Raw genomic sequence first — 18345 nt, forward strand, 5'->3', positions numbered from 1 at the left:
AGTTTGCAGGCCCTCCTGAAAACTCATGGGATGTCCCCTCACCTCTCTGACCACTTAGAGCCCAGCTAATGATTGGTAGATAACTCATGGGATGGTAGGGAGCCAGTGAGGTCAATTACGGGTGTCTCAGCAAAGGAGGGCTGTCTTCCGCACCCAGGAGCATCGTAGAACACTGAACTGGATGAATGGGAGAAGACAAGGATCCATAAAAACAGTAAAATGTTTATTTTCTTAGAAAAAAAGTGGGGAAGAGGGATTCGAAATGATTGTGATCACACACTTCCGTCTGCATCTGAGCAAAGCCAGTGTTGCAATCTTAATCCTTGATTAAGATACCTAGTAAAAGAACCGACCTGCTGCTTGCTCCTGTGTCACTTCCAGGAGTCAGGTCCCAACATGCTTTCAATCGAGAATAGCTTCTCTACTTCTTCTTAGCACAGAAAAAAGGCTTGCCATAGCAACCATCCCATCTCCAAAGCGCGACATTACCAGTGAGAAGAAGGACGGCTCGGGAGAGCCAGGGAGGAAGAAGGGGAGAGGGAAGGAGATACTTAGAAGCATAACGGGTCTAGAATAGAAGTTTGATATGAGATCACCACTACCCCATCTTTAGAGAAAATAGGTTGGAGAGCCTCTGTAAAACCAACAATATCTTTAAGGTGAAATTGCAGAGTTTTGCTGCATACCTGGACACAAGAGAAGTGAAAGTTGCAACAAGTTTGAACTAGCAGCAACAAAGAAAGTTCGTAACAGTTTTTTGTTTGTTTGTTTGTTTTGTTTTTAGCAATATTCCTTTGCAAGTTCATTAAGAAACACTGTAATTTAATGGGGCATACGGATACGGAACGATCTTCTTTTAGTGCTGTTCCTTGAAGAGGACGGACCTTTGCAAAGATTTCAACTGGGGTGTAACCTATTTACACAGTAGTAGCTCCTGGTTCGAGTGGTAGAATTGGTGCTATGTGATGTCCTCTTCTTCAGAACAGTAATCTCGACCCTGGAGGGGAAAAGAAAACAATAACATGTGAATGAGAAATTCAAAGCAGGCCTGAGACAGTTACTCGCCATCAATTTTCTCTCAGTATGCGTCTCCTTGCAATCAGGACCCAGGATTCATCAGTGACTACTGGGCACAGGTAGGAAAGTCATAAACAGTATGTGTTGGTGGTTTATAAACTGTATATTGAGCTATATATATGCCTTGAGATAGGCATGGGAATTTTACCAAGCCCCCAATAAGCCCTTATTTCATACTGGTAAGAACATATACAAGGCACATACAAGACTCAGCCATTCACCAAGAAATTACCAAATGGACGATCCATTCGGGAGAGCAATTTCTCATGAACAATAAACAAGTCCCTTTCAGCTGGGACTAGGGATACCCACTTCCTACAGCTATGTCTCCATGCCTGGACTTTATCACTTTTCAGAGGGGGACAGTACCTCCAGGGATATCTTCGTCTTAAGCCACTCTCAATTAAAACAGGCTAAAAAAACAACAGCCAAACAAGGAGTCCCTGAATATAACATATTTTGGGACTGTGTTTGCTATGTGTGGGATGCCCAAGAGAGGCAAAAGTGCTTCTGATTCATGCCCTAACGAAATGGGTTATTGGAAGTTTTAAGGACTCTAGACCATTGTTACTTTTGAACGGAGTCACGAAGGCATGTGTAGGCCTGGGACATAAGCTCCACATCTGACCTGGCTGGGTTGCCTTGCTCCAAACACATGGCTTGGTGTCTGTAATCCCTGACAGGTAGCATAGGAACAAAATAACTGCGTGCGTCACAATGTCAAAGATAAGGGCTTTGTAAAAAGTCACAGATTAATACTATTTGCATCCTTTGACCTTTTTTAAAAATATACAATATGTGCTTCAATTTTGTGGTGCTTTTTTTTTTAAAAATAGTCCTTTAAAAACAGAATTTTCTACATAACTCGAACTTATTCCTAAAAGGATCTTAAAACTTAAGGAATATAATAATGTTGCATAAAACTGTTTCTCAAAAGTATTGGTGTTTCTGTGTCACAATATCTGTATATTGACAAGATTTCACATTTTCCTAATGTTGAAGCATTATAATGAGTTATTTTACCATCTAGCTGGGGGAATCCTGACTCTGTGACTTTCTAGCTCTGGGATCTTGCTTAAGTTACCTCTGTGTGTCTCAGTTTCCTCACCTGTAAAATGAAGATAACAATAGTACCTACTTTACATGGTTGCTGAAAAGTGAGTTAATAGTAGTGAAGTGATTAAATAGTGCCTGGCACATAATTGACACATATTGTATATGTGTGTACACACACGCATGTGCACGTGTGTTTGACAAATAAAAAAAATGCTACCACACCATGAAGTCTTCAGGGGTTGCCTGTCCCCATGTTAAATGGCCCCAGGAGGCTTGTTCTTTTGAATGTGAATTCACTCATTAGCATGTTTTGGTTTCTTCCATCATCAGATTGTCACCTCTCACCCCTGCTGTCTGAGTGCAGTGTCTGAGTGCAGTGTCATCTGCAGCCTCGTTTTACTTGTTGCATGAAATGTCTCCTGGGCTGAGAAACTGGGTAACTTATCTTCCTGAGAAGAGAGGTGCCCTGAGCAGTCATCCCACGTGGACAGTCTCCCTGGTGACACCGCCCAAGCAGATGCCATCACTGGCCTTGGCCCAGACCACTCAGGAGACCACTCTCTGAGCCCCATGTTGGAGAGTTAGGAAGGAGATCGTCATGGACGCTGACCGTTGGGACCTTATTCTCTAATGTGGGACATGAGACACACACAAATATATCAACACAATGCTGGAAACATATGAGGTGACGCTTTCCACATATTTCAACTCACGAGTAGACCTGCAAATGGACGCTAGGTGTTTCGCTGGAAAGGAAACGCGGGCTCATGGAGGTTTTTTTTTTTTTTATTGTTAGAAAAGGACAGAGGACATTTCTAGTGTATATATGGACATACACTGTTGTGTGACATCGGGAAAATTACTGGGCTGTGGTTTCCTGGGGATAATCATGGCCTCTGTCTCGTAGGGTTGTGATCAGGATTAAATGGGAAAAATATAGTGTCTGGCAGACAGTCAATAAATACTAGCTGCTGCGATTATTACTACTATTACTGTTAAACATCATGTTTGTTCAGTCCCCTGGCAGAGGAATAGGGATCTCCCATCTCGTGGCTGTCAGGTGAGTGAGGACTGTGGTTATAAATTATGGTCCAACAGGTGTCAGGGAGCCCTCCGTCCCACCTCAGCCTTGCACCTAAGACAGGCCAGGCTTCATGTGCTACAATAAAGCTTCTAGGGCAGACACCTAAGTCCCTTCCCCACTTCAATCTAAATGAGGCCTCAAATCAAAGAAAGGCCCAGCTGGCCAATGTGGAGTTCGGAGGGCACCTCATCCAAAAGGAAGACTTGGATGGATGCAATGACAGACAGACAGACAGACACACACACACACACACACACGTGAATTAGTGTGTTCATTGATAAGCAGTGTCTCCAATTCTGTACATGAATTAAGGGTTGTGCAGCCGAAGGTGCATTTCAGACCCTCCAAGTTTACTGTTACCATAAGACAGCACTCTCTTTTGAGGGACAAATAAACAAACACACTGTTTAATCTCAAGACTGCAACTTTCATTTCTCAAGCATTGGTTCTGTTGAAAAGATTATCATTATTTTAGAAGAAGAAAAACCGCACTCGTTGCTTTGCAGACATTGTTTCATTGGTATTCACACCAGCCCTGCAAGGAGGGAGCGGTGCCTGTGACCATCCGGTGGGGAACCTTCAGAGAAGCCCAAGCCCACAGGCTAATCCTTGCATTGTTGTTGTTATTATTGTTGTTTTGTTGTAACTGTAGTTAGTTGGTCACTACATTCAAATTCAAATCAGTATCATTTTTGTTATTATCAACAGTCAGCAGCTCTGAGAACCAAATATTTTATGAGCAGAAAACTTGGAAATCAAAAACATCCAGATGGCTGGTGTCATTTTAAGAAACGGGGACCTGAGAGCGGCCCCATCTCAGCATCGCCCATTGGCCCTACCCAGCAGGGCAGGGAGCTTGCTTAGAGAATATGACTTTAGGTCTCATTTAAATTTTTAAAGAACTGTGCTAAAAAGAGAATCTTAAAACCTTCAGCTGTCAGAAGGCAGGAAGTGGGAGTGAGCTGGGTTGGGGAGTTACAGAGCAATTCTCTTCACTGAAGCCCATACTTTCCCCTTAGAGGGACAACAAAATGGAAGTCTTTGTGAAGACGCTTTGCGCAGGCGGAATTAGGAACTGTTGGACATAATTCCACCCTTGTGCAAAGGACACACTGAGAGCTACAGAGAGCAAATCCTGACAAGAACCCCACAGACTGGAGGAACGGAAATGCCTGCTGATGCTGAGTGTTGTTGGATAACCCACAGGGGCATTTTGGTGCAGACACGAACATCTCCGCAAGCTTTTGCTTTCGGAGATTTCCCTGACCACACCTTCACTCTGAATAGGTTTTCCATGCCCTCTTCTGTCGTCTCTGTTATTTTCTTGGCAACTTAAAGAAGTTTACAAGCCAGGCCTGGGTGCTAATCCTTCCTCCTCCTTCCTGGCTGGCTCCCTGCGACTCCAGCCCCCACCCATCCATTGCTCTCTTTTTCTAGATCTCTGCTCAAATGTCATCTCATTGTCTTTCCTGAACACCCTACATCTAATAGTGCTTCTTACTCTGCTTCAATTTTATTTACACTCCTTATCATTACCTGACATTATTAATATATTAATTCACTTCTTTATTGGTTGTCTTTATTGGTTGTCCCCCTTGTACAGAAACATGGAGTGGGTGGAAACTGTCTTTTGCACTGCTGCTCCCTAGGACTTAGACTAGCCAACAGCAGCATGTTTGATGCTCAATAAATGTTTGTTGAATAAATGAAAGGATGAAAACTATCTAGAGAGTTCTGAAATTTGGGAGTTGGAGAGGGACCTAGAAGTTTTCCTCTCTGATCTTGCAGCTAACAAAGGATGGGCCTCCACTTACGACATTCCATACAGGGAAACTTCACTATCCGTCTGGAAAGCATCAGATACATTTCCAAGCTGCCCATGAAACTGTTCAACAGCAGATCCCAAACCCCTTCCTCTCACAGAATGGCTTAGCTTGGGCCTTTGAAACCAGAGGACGGGTCTTCCCACACTGACAGCATCCCTTGGTCTCCACCTGGGTCTCCTTCCTCTGTATGTGTGTCAGTTTTTCCATGTATTTTTTGTTTTCAATGGATCCACTAAAAATCACCAAAACAGAATAAGATATCCCAGAAATATAGCCTGAGATATATAAGAATTAAGTATCTGACAAAGGGAATAACAGAAACACCAGATTCCAAAAAGATCAATGTGCTAAATCTTAGCAACAATACAACGGTATATGAAACTGAACTTCTGTCAAAGGCAGATAACTCTTAGCCTCAAAAGAATAGAAAAAGATCACAAGGAAAAATAAAAAAATATGAGTACATTTGATTATGTAACACTGAACCTTTGTATGTAAAAAAAAAATATTACAACAAAATAAAAAGGCTAACCTCATCATGGGAAAAATACCCGCAGCATACCTTGTATAAGTGATAAAAGTTATACAAGAAGCTCATACCAATAAAAAATGAACAGTGAGACAAACCCAATAACAGGGAAGAACACAAAGTGGAAACTCATTCCAAACAAAATAAAGCCATAAACACCAAATAGAAAAATGGTCTGCTTCGGTAATCAAAAAGGACAAGTGAAAATGAGATATTATTTAAGAATAGCCACACCCAATTCTTGGGCGTGCACAGTGAAGTGTGACTCTCCTATAGTGTTGGCCTTGGCGTAAAATGGTTCGACTGCTTTGAAAAGTATTTTGGTAATATGTATTGTGAGTCATTAAAATGTTCATACCTTTTATTAGAGCAATTGTAGAAATCAGCATCACAGACAAACCCTCAACTATACATTTTAAAAAATAGATATGCATTGGTTCCCTGGGGCTGGAGGTTGGCATGGGGACTGATTATAAGCAAGCAGAAGGGATCTTACTGAGTTGATGGAAATGTTCTAAAACTGGAGTGTGGTGATGGTTGTGGCATTCGGTAAATTTACTAAAATTCACTGAATTGTACATGTCAAACGAGTATAAATTTTATGGTATAATTTATACCGCCATAAAGTTGTTAAAAGTGTATGTACAAATATTTTCATTGTAACATTTTTATTAGGCATGAAAAAAAAAATCAAACATCCGCCACTGGAAAAAAAAAATTTTCTAAGGTATGGCTGCTGTACTCTCTGCTATCACACAAAAACAACCAACAGAACCAATCACTCACGATGTCCCAAACAGGCAGATCCTTTGTGTATACCACAGTAATTTTACACATATTGTTCTCTTCTCCCTTCCCAGCTTTCTCTATGTGGCTATTTCAAATTTGTGATCTTGTTCCAACATCCTATCTTTAAGTGAAATTTCCCCCAGTTGTTCTAGGGTGAATTGGTCTCTTCCTCTCTCAGTGATACTTTCATCTCGTCACCATGCTCTATAGTAACTTTAGCCTAAATCGTCTTTTTGATACCTAATGGAATCCTTGTGTAGCCCATATTACAAATGGTTATAAATACTAAGCTGTTTGGAGAGAGGCAGGTGCTGTGTGTGCGTGTGTATGTGTGTGTGTGTAAGGATGAATGTGTTGAATGACGTTCATTATATAGGAAGTGTCCTGGGACATTCATAAGTGAAGCAAACTGTCAATATTTGGGGAAAAGCAGCCCTCTTTAACAATACAACTGGTAAAAAGTAATTTTTGAGCAAAAGTATTAGCACAGACTGGTTACTAGAATATTCTGGAACTTAGGAGAGGCACAGAAGAGCTGCAAGGAGTGGGAATACAGGTTGATAACAGAATCTCACTGTCCATTATTCATCATTTTTGTTTATATAAATAATACCAGTGTAAACCACATAGGAACCATGTCTGATTTTCTTTCCATAATATTCAGTCAGCCATCTTAAACTGTCTTGTGCTGTCGTCACAATGTTCTACATTAAAGAACCTCACAGGTATCACAGTGGAGCCAGGTAACTAAACATTCCAGTCATGACTCTCATGTTTGGAGAAAGCAAACATGCATTTTGTAATGAAGGCTTACCACAGAAGTTTGGTTAAGTGAGGCTTATTTCTATCTGGAACCGTGAGTTGTTATACTCGTCATAAATAGGCTCTTGTGGGTTGACTGACTGACTGACAAGAATTCACCTTCCTCTTAACCTCTCTGAATGATGCTGGGAACATCTATGAGTTCCTGGCCCGCACATTATTTTGATTCTCCTACCTCCTGTCTGTTCCCTTTCCATGATTCACCTTCCTCTTCTCTCTTCTCAACTGTGGGGTTCCCGGGTCTCAGTTTCTTGACTTAATTACGACTCCTCGACTCTGCACTGTGGGACTGACTGGCATTCTAAGCACCAAAGGGCATCTTCAATGAGGAAACACAACTGCCACATCTGAATTTTGGTGCAGAAATTTAATGGGCGGTCTCCCTTCTCTGCCCATCTATACCTTTTCCCCCAACTTTTTCCTCCATGTATCCCCACCCAGAGGTAACCTCAGATCCAAGTTTCGATGGGAATGAGGACATTTTAGCTCTGACTCTGAACAAGGAGTACAAGACAGAAGAGCCCCATTCCAGGCTTGAGCGTGTGTGAATGACAAGCTAGAATCCAGAACAAACACGACCAGGAGGAGTCGGGGGAAAAAGGTGGAACAGTGGAATGAAGGGCACTCCAAGGGGCTGCTGTTTCATTCTCCTCCTGTAGGGCTATGAGCTTGAAGCAGGCACTCTACCCCCTCAGGCCCGGACCTGTCAGAGCCTCTTCAGTCAGGAAGCACTTCAGCAGCATTTTCCTTTACAGTCCAACAACAATTTATAACACCGTTTTGAGGAAATGCCAAAGAAAAGCAAAAATAATTAACCTGTACTGTTAAAGTCTTACTTCATTAGGAAAATCAGTTGGGACATTAATAGCTGTCTCCTTTCTAATGAGCTTTATTTTAATTAGGCCCACACGTTATTATTTCAGTTGGAAAAAGATCTCCTTTATAATGAGCAGTAGGAGGACTGTGACAGCCTCTGACTGTTTCTTTGACCGTATATAGGAATAATCACCATGATACCTAGTGGTAGCAATCCCAGTATATTAGGCTTTCCATTTCCCAGAAATAAGTATTAACTAAACAGCTTTAACTGCCCCCCCCCACCATGAAGTGTTTATTACACCCAAATCCTCATTCTACCAACAAAAGGAGGATATTTTCGAAGCTTTAAAGCACCTATTTCTCAAGTTTTATCTCATGTTGGCCCTCAGATGACTTAAAATATACTCCTTCCCCATGAGGAGGTGAATGGGATTGAGGATAAAGAAAAGCAAGGGTAGGGCCGGCCCGGTGGCTCAGGCGGTTAGAGCTCCGTGCTCCTAACTCCGAAGGCTGCCGGTTCGATTCCCACATGGGCCAGTGGGCTCTCAACCACAAGACGCACAAGGTTGCCGGTTCAACTCCTCGAATCCCGCAAGGGATGGTGGGCTCTGCCCCCTGCAACTAAGATTGAACACGGTACCTTGAGCTGAGCTGCAGCTGAGCTCCCAGATGGCTCAGTTGGTTGGAGTGCGTCCTCTCAACCACAAGGTTGCTGGTTCGGGTGGGCTGCGCCCCCTGCAACTAGCAATGGGCAACTGGACCTGGAGCTGAGCTGCACCCTCCACAACTAAGACTGAAAGGACAACAACTTGAAGCTGAATGGCACCCTCCACAACTAGGATTGAAAGGACAACAGCTTGACTTGGAAAAAAAGAAAATGTCCTGGAAGTACACACTGTTCCCCAATAAAGTCCTGTTCCCCTTCCCCAATTAAAAAAAATCCTTTAAAAAGAAAAGAAAAACAACGGTAAAAACATATGATGCCCACATCTCTAGGTCACATTCAACTGATGACCTACAGCAGAAGTTGGCAAATTTCTCTGTGAAGGGCCCAACAGCAAATCTTTTAGGCTTTGCATTCCATATGGTCTCTGTTGCAACTCAACTCTGCCATTTTAAGCATGAAGGCAGCCACAGATAAAAGTGAAAACAAAAAACAAGTTTGGCTGTGTTCCAATAAAACTTTCTTTGTTGACATTGAATTTGGAATTTCACATAATTTTTCACATGTCAGAATATATTATTCTGCTTTTTGTTTTCTCCAACCATTTAAACATGTAAAAACCATTCTTGTCTGATGGGCCAGATTTGGCCCAATGGGCTGTAGTGTGCCCCACCCTGTCATAGAGAATTGAAGTCCCATCAGAGGGTTCGGAAGCTAACACTGTCAAGGGTTTGGCCCTCTTCCCAAGAGCTCAAACAGCTGAGATAATTTCCACTTCGCGAGACCAGAGTTCTCCTCCAAAATGCCATTTTATAAAATAGTTCTTATTGTACAAACAAGAAAGCCATCAATCAAAATCTAAATTAAAAAAAATTTCCTACAACCACATCTTCTTAATAATCAAAGAGTGTTCAAGTTTCATGTAAATCTCTGTCCACATATATATGTCCTTTTAATATAGTTTCAATCCTATGATAGACGCAATTTTTTTATTTGGCTTCATTCACTTAACATTATCTTATAAAAATTTTCCCTGTTGTAACTGATTCCTTATACAGTGGTACCTCGGTTTTTTAACATAATCCGTTCCAGATCGTTCGAGTTCTGAAACGTTCGAAAACCGAGGCACGGTTTCCCCATAGAAAGTAATGCAAAATGGATTAATGCGTTCCAGACCTTTAAAATCAACCCCTAAAACTTCAAATTTAGCATGAATTTTACTATCTAATGATACCATAGATCCATAACATTTATGGTCTTCGTAAACCGAAATGTTCGTCAACGGAGACATTCAAAAACCGAGGTACTACTGTAATGGTAATGGACATCCCATACATTTTTTGGCGGAATTATTGTGGAAAATTTCCAGGCCATTTGATGGGCTTAATTCAAAAGGATGTCTTAATTAGTCTGTTCTCAGGTGTCAACGTTCAGATTTAAATACCACTCCCTCACTTCCAAGCCAGGACAACCCACTTGGTAGATTAGAGCCTCATGGGTCTTCTCCAGGGTTCACTTCCTCTAGGATAGTGATTTTGATTAATGGCTTTAGCAAGTCTGGGATTTTAACCCATATGCCTCTTGACAAAGATGTGCCTTCTAGACAAACGCATTTGAGCTCTTTGTTCTGAACTGATTGCTTATACCCTAGAATTTATATTGAATCTGGTCGGAGGTTTGGGGAGACTAAGCACCTACCTCCTTTCCTTACAGCTTTTAACTCAAGATAGTCAGAAAGAGTCAGATGAGAATCAGTTTCCTTGATGGATTAGAAAACCCAGCAGGCCCTCCCCAACGCCTCCCCTCCCACCGAGGCTCTGTGGATGGCAACCGCCACACCCTGTCACAGGTGGAGAGAGTGGAGGACATCGGGTTTGCCCCTCTTATTGCGCCACTAGCAGGCGAGAGAGGAGAGAGTGTGAAAAGTTGGTTTCTTTTCTTCCCATACAGAGGAGTGGCATTGCGGGGTCACAGTGCTCACCTTCCCTTTTCTTTCTTTTTGCTTTCAGAATAGGAAGCAGTGCATTTAGCCAGGCTTTTGGCTGCTGCTGACGGGAGGTCCCTGCCCACAGAGAAAAGAGTGAACTAGCCAGTTCATCATGGAACCTGAGGTTTCCACTGGCCTGGTGAACCTAACACATTTCCTGGGAATCAGCACTTGGGGAGAGTGACAACCAAGGGAGGCCCAGAGGACACAGGAGAGGCTGGGACAAGCAGAGCTGACTAGTCTGTGATGACTATCAGCCCAATGGGTTATGAAGCTCTGTTAAATGAAGGGTGGTCACACATTTGGCCAACTGGCCAAAAAAGAACAGCAGTTAATAGAGGTCCACTGCATCTACGGCCCTGACGATAGAGCCCTCAAAATAGGAGTGATGTCCAATGAAATCTGAAAGAGGAGCGTTTCAGGGACTTAGAGCATGGTTTATATTTAGTGCCTGTAGATCAGTGCATCCCGAAGGTTTCCTTCCACTGAACTGCACACTCTGGGATGCAGCACAAGGTGTGAGCAAGGCCAGTGATCACTGTGTAATCTGCTTCTTTCCACTTGACATTTTGTCGCAAGCATATTCCTGTGCTCATCGACTTCTTTTAATTTTGAGAAATTTAAAAGCTACAGAAAAGTATAAAGAGTGTAACAAACACTGTATTTCCATCCCTCAGACATAAGAAGTAGTGCTATGTTGTAACATTGGCTTCTAGCTACCACCCTCCCCCCTAAGAAATGAAACTTCCATCTCAGCCCCATCTCCCTTCCTGCATCCCAGGCTTAACACTGGTCATGGGTTTGGTATGTGTCCTTTAGCTCATTTTTGATACTTTAATATTCATATCACATTCATACTACATCAAATAAACTATACTTTACGTGTACATCAATGTTTAAATATGTAACAGATGCCATTTATAAATATATCATGTAAAACCATACCACACTAATGTGTGCATGCACGTGTGTGTGTGTGTGTGTGTGTGTGTGTGTGTGCATGTGCAGTGTCTCTATATCAAACTGGTAAGTTCTGCATTTCGAGTTTCAGTCTTAGTCACCCCCCGCCCCCAACGTTCCCCAAATCTTTACAAATGGCCTTGAGGATACAGATATAGGCAACTTCAACCAAAAGAAAAGCTACCAATTACAAGGCATGTACAACATGGCAAACCCTCTACTAGAGACTCCACATAAACTTTCTTGAATGTCTCAGACAAGTTAGTATTACTATCCCCATTTTTTGGCGAGGAAACTGAGGACCAGAAAGGTGAACCAATTATCCTGGGGTCACCCAGCTTCTCCTGGAGCAGGTCCTTGGACGGGGCCCAGGTGGGAAACACAGGCTTTCTCTCTTGCTCCATGCTGCCTCTCTCCGTGACTCTCTCACTCTGGTTTCTTGGTCTTGCACCTGCTGGGCTGCCCTTCAGCAGGAGCACCTTCTAGCACGCCGAGCACCTCTCCTATAGGAGTCTGGCCGACCACATGCCCTTCCTTTGTGTGCTTTGGTTCCTGCTAAGCCCAGTGGTCTTATTTGCATCATTCACTCATTCAACACATTTATTAAGCAACTGCTCTGTCCCAGGTTCTGTGCTAGGTTTTGGGGACACAAAGATAAATGAAACCTCATTCGTAGCCTGAGGGAGCTGCCTGCTCAATGCTTTGAGCCCTTCTGAAGAGTCTTAAATAATAAAGCAGCCCTTACGGAGGTTGGCACCCTCTCTATCCCCCGCCCCTGCGCTCTCTGTAGGATTAAAACGATGCCCGTGGCTGCCACACACAAAGGACGTAGGAAAGAAGGGAAAAGGAAAGCCCAAGAAGAGGATGGGGAGAAGCAGAATGGGGACCCATCAAGGGAATGACACACATGGACATCACTGTATCTCTCGGGGTGGTGCCTTGGGTTGCCTTCCCTTATCCAAGCACTTGCACCCACGGCAAAATTCGGTTAGTGCCATACACTGCTATGGAGTTCAGGGCACCGTCCGCCACATTTCATTCATACAAGTGGCATGGTTCTTGCTGCATCTGTGCACTGCATTGTTCCAGAAACTGAATGCACCTCTGCTGTTCTCTAAAGAGCCAGACTGAAAGAACCTCAAGGATTCTCTGAAAAGCAAGCCCTCCAGGGAAAAGAAAGTGAACAGAGACTGAATGGGTTGCATTTCTTTTAGGCTTGATGCTTGCTTTAGTTTTCTTGGCTGTGTCACCTATTGCTATTAGCTATGTGGGAATGCTACATCGCTAATAGCAACAGGTAATGCAGCCAAGGTGTGCACCCACTTCTCCAGTGGTTCCTACACCAGTGTTACCATCACAACTATTAAGAAGTCATTGCATAAACCTAGGTAGTAAGGAGAAAAAACAGGACTGAGTCACATCCTTACCCTGTCTACAGCTTTAATTCGGCTGGCAGATGAGAAACGGGACACACAGGAGAGGAGGCAAGGCAAGGGGATGACGGGAAAGGAGACACAAGGAAGGGTTTGGTTATCATCAAAAGCAAGACCACACTATGTTTACCATGGAACAAGAACTAGCTTACTGGGATGATATTGGCAGCCCAGCCCACTTCCCAAATACACATGTCAGCAAGAGCAACTCTCCGCCAGTGTTGAGGACCTCAGTTGTTACTGAAAGTGACAAACTGGGTGGGAGGGACATGCCGTGACTTCCTCTGTACACAGGAGGCAGGTCATGTGACATTCTTTAGGGTCTGATACAACAGTCCCACGTTTTCTCATCACTAGCACACACTGAGGAGGCCTTTACATACACCAGCAGAAAGTAAAACTTATCGTCAGCTACGTCTGCCAAACGTTACATTTGATTCTATAGCAGTTCTGACGGTCAACAGTCTACCACAGGAATAGTTTCTGTGTAGAACCAAACATGACACACGAGTCACGCTCTTCACCAGACGAAAAGCAAACACCTTCTGGTCCCTGACACCCTGATTCATAAGGTGAATTCAGACTGATCTGATGTAGTGTTAAGAGAAGGAGCCCTTGAAATAAATTTGTAAGTGCAGGCTTACCATGATCTTTCTCACTAACAAGGTGAATTCTGGCGCCAAGGGATTCGGGCCACTTCGGGAATCCAAACATTCTCTAAATGTAAACGATTTTTCAGTAGATGTAGAGGTCTCCCAATAAACATCTTTTAAAACCAGCTGAATTAAATCCATACGCTGCTCTTTCTCAGACATTTCCTCAAAATGTCACACTGAGTAATTCCAGTTAACAGGCGAAGTCTCAAAATCATGCAGGAATACATGAGATGATACAGTAGGCAAGCTGAGCTCACTCTCAGGGGTGAAGTACTGTGAGCTTTTTTGAGGAGAAGAAGAAAGGGAAGGAAGGAGGGAGAAGGGGTTTGCATGGAGTTCTCTCCCCTCAGTTTCCCAATCCTCTTTAAAATCAGAGATATATATTGATAAGGTCTCTGGCAAGACTTGGGTCACCTGGGCCCTAGATCTGAAGGAAACACATTAATGAAATGCGTCTTAAAGAAATCCACAAGTTCTTTGCCTGGGGCCCAAGGACAGGTGGCTCCAGAGAATTATAAAACTCGTACATTTTACTTAAGAATTTCTTGTATATGATATCACGTGCATTTTTATACAGAAAAATCTTTATAATATTTATAAGATTCCAAGAAGACACCCATGGCTCAATAAATCTTAAGAAGTCTTGCGTGAGAAAAACTAACCAGATACCAACGACACTGTACTGAAATCTTCTTTATTTACTATTCAAGGTTGTTTTTGAGAGGGCAAAAGACTCCTTGGTCGTCAGCTGTTCTTACGTCCCCATAGAGCAAAGTATACCTCCCTGTTTAATTTTTCCTTTAAAAAAATTAAAAAAGTTTAAATTATATTTGATATTCACTCTTACTTTATATTATTTTCAGGTGTACAGCATAGTGGTTAGACATTTTAAATCCCTGTTTTTGCCTGGAGAAGATACTAATATTACAGGTACTTTAAAAGTGTGCTTACCTTTTCTGCTTCTTACAAAATAAACTCAAGCGTATAGTAGAAAGTAGTAGAAAGCAGATCTTACAATCAGAGGTGATCTGTATTTGGTACTGTTTTCAGAAAGTCCTCCGTGGGGCCAAGTTTTAATAATCTAGATAGCTTCGTTCTCCTCTAACTACAGAGTTTAAAATCATTACCTTGCTCTGTAGTAAATTCATTTTTTTTTCAAGCTGCAAAATTCGTCAAATATGACCCCTTCACATAAGGTTCAGGGGCCTATGAAGTGTCGGGCACAACTACAGATTCCAATGGAACAGCATTAGGTATCTTGATAAAAGAAAAAAAAAAACATGAGGTAAAAATAAAGGGGACACTTCTATTGTTTCACAGGATTTTTACTCTCCAAAAGGAAAAAACAAATGCCAATGAAACAGAGGTCATACAGCATAGGGAATAGAGTCAATGGAATTGTAACAGCTCTATACGATGTCAGAGGGGTAGTAGATTGGGGGGGGTTGTCACTTTGTGAGGGGTGTAAATGTCTAATTATTACACTGCTTTATACACCTGAAACTAATAAAAAAATACTGAAAAAATAAAAATTAAAAATAAAGCTCTTTTGAACTTTTGTTGATCTCCTGACCAAAACTGCCCCCTGGTCATCTCCAGAGGGAGCCCGGTGTCCTGGCCTTGCACACAAGCACAGTGACATGGTACCAAGTGTCTAAGAAGCTGTCCCCACCGCCTGGTTAAGGGACTCCAAGTTTCACACCTGACCCAGCCAAAACTTGTGTCCAATACAGAAGGACCTGACTCACAGTGACAACGGTCGGCGGGTGGGAGATAGATGAAGGACTGCTCCATCAGTAAAATAATTACATTTTTAAAGAAATTCACTTTACAAATCGAACACCTCAGCCAAGGGACTGCTCCTTACCTATTTTGTATCCCATGTTTCCTATCGATTTTTCTATCCTGAGTAACTAGCATCATGTCTGGTACTCAGTAAGTGTTAGATAAAACGTTTCCAAAGCATTTTTGCTACCTGCTTTTCTGTGCCACTGTTTATTTCTGAGAAAACCGTGGGTCTGTTTGTGGTGCAAAGGTTAACTGTAGCTTAGCACAGTGACGATCTCTGAATTCGTGTACTGAAGCCCAAATTAAGTTTCACTATACATATTTAACCATCGAAAAGTCCTAGTTTCTTTATGCTAATGGTACTTTTATATCTATTTTTTGAAGTTTTATTTTATTTTTTAGATCTGTCTTGAGAGAGACAGAGCAGAGATTTCTTTTGGTATCCAGAGGAGAGTTAAGAGGTAATAGATCAGGGGTGTCCAAACTTTTTTCAATGTTTTTCACCAAGGGCCATATGTGGTAAAATACACAAACAGCTGGGCCACTCACTCGAGGTAAAGTACGTATTGCCTCACCTAGTTTATTTAAGTAAACTAAATATATTTTTGGAATTTGCTGCGGGCCAATTAACAACAGATTGCGGGCTGCAGTTGGCCTGCGGGCCGCAGTTTGGACACCCCTGGTATAGATATTCAGTAAATACAAAGGATGAATCAAGGAATGGCATGTTTCAATCTCCACAGGTTCAGTCAATTTTGCTTCATATCAATTTAAGGAAGAAAAAAAGAATTCCTGGACATTTCTGAGAGAGATTAAATCTCAAAACTCAGGGCCTCTCAGAGTGACTCCAATTTTTAGCATGGCCCTCTGAGTTTAATCATTTTTTTCAATCAACCCTATAAAACATAAAGAATAGATGTGAGTTGCATTTATGGTTGTCCTCATGCTAGCTTGGACCAAAGAAATATTAGCTACAGGAAAAAGTCAGGAAAATAATTTGTAAGAGTCCAACTTCCAATTTGGGTTCTATAAACTGTGCGAAGACTACATCAGCCAAACACATATGTTAAGAAGGAACATTTTAATTTTTGGAGACTTAATATTTAAGTAATACATAGGATAGCATATTTACTATATTCCGAAGGATGAACTTTCAATAAGATAGAAGAAACGGAAAAGCTTGGTTCAGAGAGGATAGAAAATTCCTCTAGAAATCTGTAACTGGGTGAATGTCACAGATTAAACAATAGCTCTTCTTTGAGTAGCAATGTATTCAATAGTAGGGGCACGATTTATGTTGAATCTACAAATGCTCCTTTATCCAGGGAAGTTCCCATCTAATAAATGATCAAGTTATAAATTTTGCTTTTGTTGTGCTAAACACATCATAATCTATACTCTAGATACAAAAGGAAAACAGGAAATCGAATTTCAGATGGGAACAATGCATTTCAATTTTGAGTAAAAACAGGCAGAATTTCAATTATGGAAAACACACAGGAAAGGGCCTTGTCAGAGTTTGTAAATGTTGTTTCAAAGATAATTTAAAATTCAGGTTCCAATTTTTACAGACTACCTCTACTAAGCAGATCTTTTTGTTGCCAAAAAGCTAGCAGCGGGAAAAAAAAGCCAAATAAACCGAGAAAGAAAAGATCTTCACCAATACAGTGGGAACAAAATATTTCTTTTTATGCTTCTCTGTACTAAAACAAAATGTTTCGGCAAGTTGAACAGCTTTTGAACCAATATGTGAAACTTGGTTAATTACTCCTGGATTAAATTTTCCATCTAAAAAGTCATGCATAAGCCAAAATTTCACTAAAAATAAAAAATTACACTTCTAAATGAGTATTTATGCATAGTCAGGGAGCACCATAGATGAAACTACCATTTTAATTAATTACCATTTCTGTTTTTCACTCTGGTAGTATTAGCTGGTCTTTTAATGGTGCATTAGAAGATTATACCATTATTCTTTTATGGGGTTCATCTTAGAGTGGGGTCTGCTGCTGAAATACTGATGAATTTAAGACTTTATTATCTTCCCCTGAGTGACATATATCATAACTTAGAAATTCATGTAGAAATGCTCAGATAAAAGGACCACAAAAAGTAAAAAAGAAACAAGAATTAAAGCAAAAATTTTCAAAGGTAAAATTGGCCTGTGATGCCTTAACCATAGTGGTGATATGTTCTGAATTTATGATTTCACTTTTCTTCACAATACAGCTTTCAAATGATAATACTCAGATTTAAAACTTTAACAGTTAAAATGCACCCCTCTGCAGTGATGAATTTAAATCCTACAAGTACGTAAGCCTGTAATTATGACCACAGTTCATACTTCATTCAGTTGATTAGCATATGGCCCTCTGAGATTCTAAGTGCGATTTCCACGCGGATCAACTCTGTATCTTACTGTCAATGTAAAAAAACCCACACATTCCTAGAGAAGCAACTTGGAGACTCCTCTCTGGAACCACAGAGACGGGGAATAATGAAATAATAATAGTAATAACAATAATAACGATTATTATTATTATTATTATAATTATCCTTGCAAACCTGGGTAAGTCACTCAAGCATTCTGAGCCTCAGTTTCCTTGTCTGTAAAATGCAGATAACACATGTCTCGCTGCCATTACCCTGAGGCAGGCATTGATGGCGACTCCTAGGTGATATCTGTAAAGCACTCCAGAGCTGGGTCAGGCATACAGTAGGTAATTGGTATGTTTTGGCAGTTACCCTCTTGCTTGTGGTCTGAGGTCAGAGCAGGGCTTCAAGTGCAGATAACACAGAGTCATAGGAACACTATCTCTAGACAAAGCCTCTTACTAGTCTCTATCTGGCTCTAC

General features: G+C 41.5%; 1 protein-coding gene across 1 annotated transcript in view; it reads right to left on the reverse strand.

The window, feature by feature from the left end:
- Positions 1-202: 202 nt before the first annotated feature.
- LOC308487520 (uncharacterized protein C1orf21) overlaps positions 203-18345 on the reverse strand; it is a 199476-nt gene continuing 181333 nt past the window's right edge. The window contains exon 6 of the mRNA XM_081025863.1: positions 203-997. Coding sequence (XP_080881989.1) covers positions 959-997 — 39 coding nt within the window. The 3' untranslated portion in view covers positions 203-958. The remainder of the gene's footprint in view (positions 998-18345) is intronic.

Source organism: Rhinolophus hipposideros (assembly GCF_964194185.1).
Source record: "Rhinolophus hipposideros genome assembly, chromosome: 19".
NCBI classification, from domain to species: Eukaryota; Metazoa; Chordata; class Mammalia; order Chiroptera; family Rhinolophidae; genus Rhinolophus; species Rhinolophus hipposideros.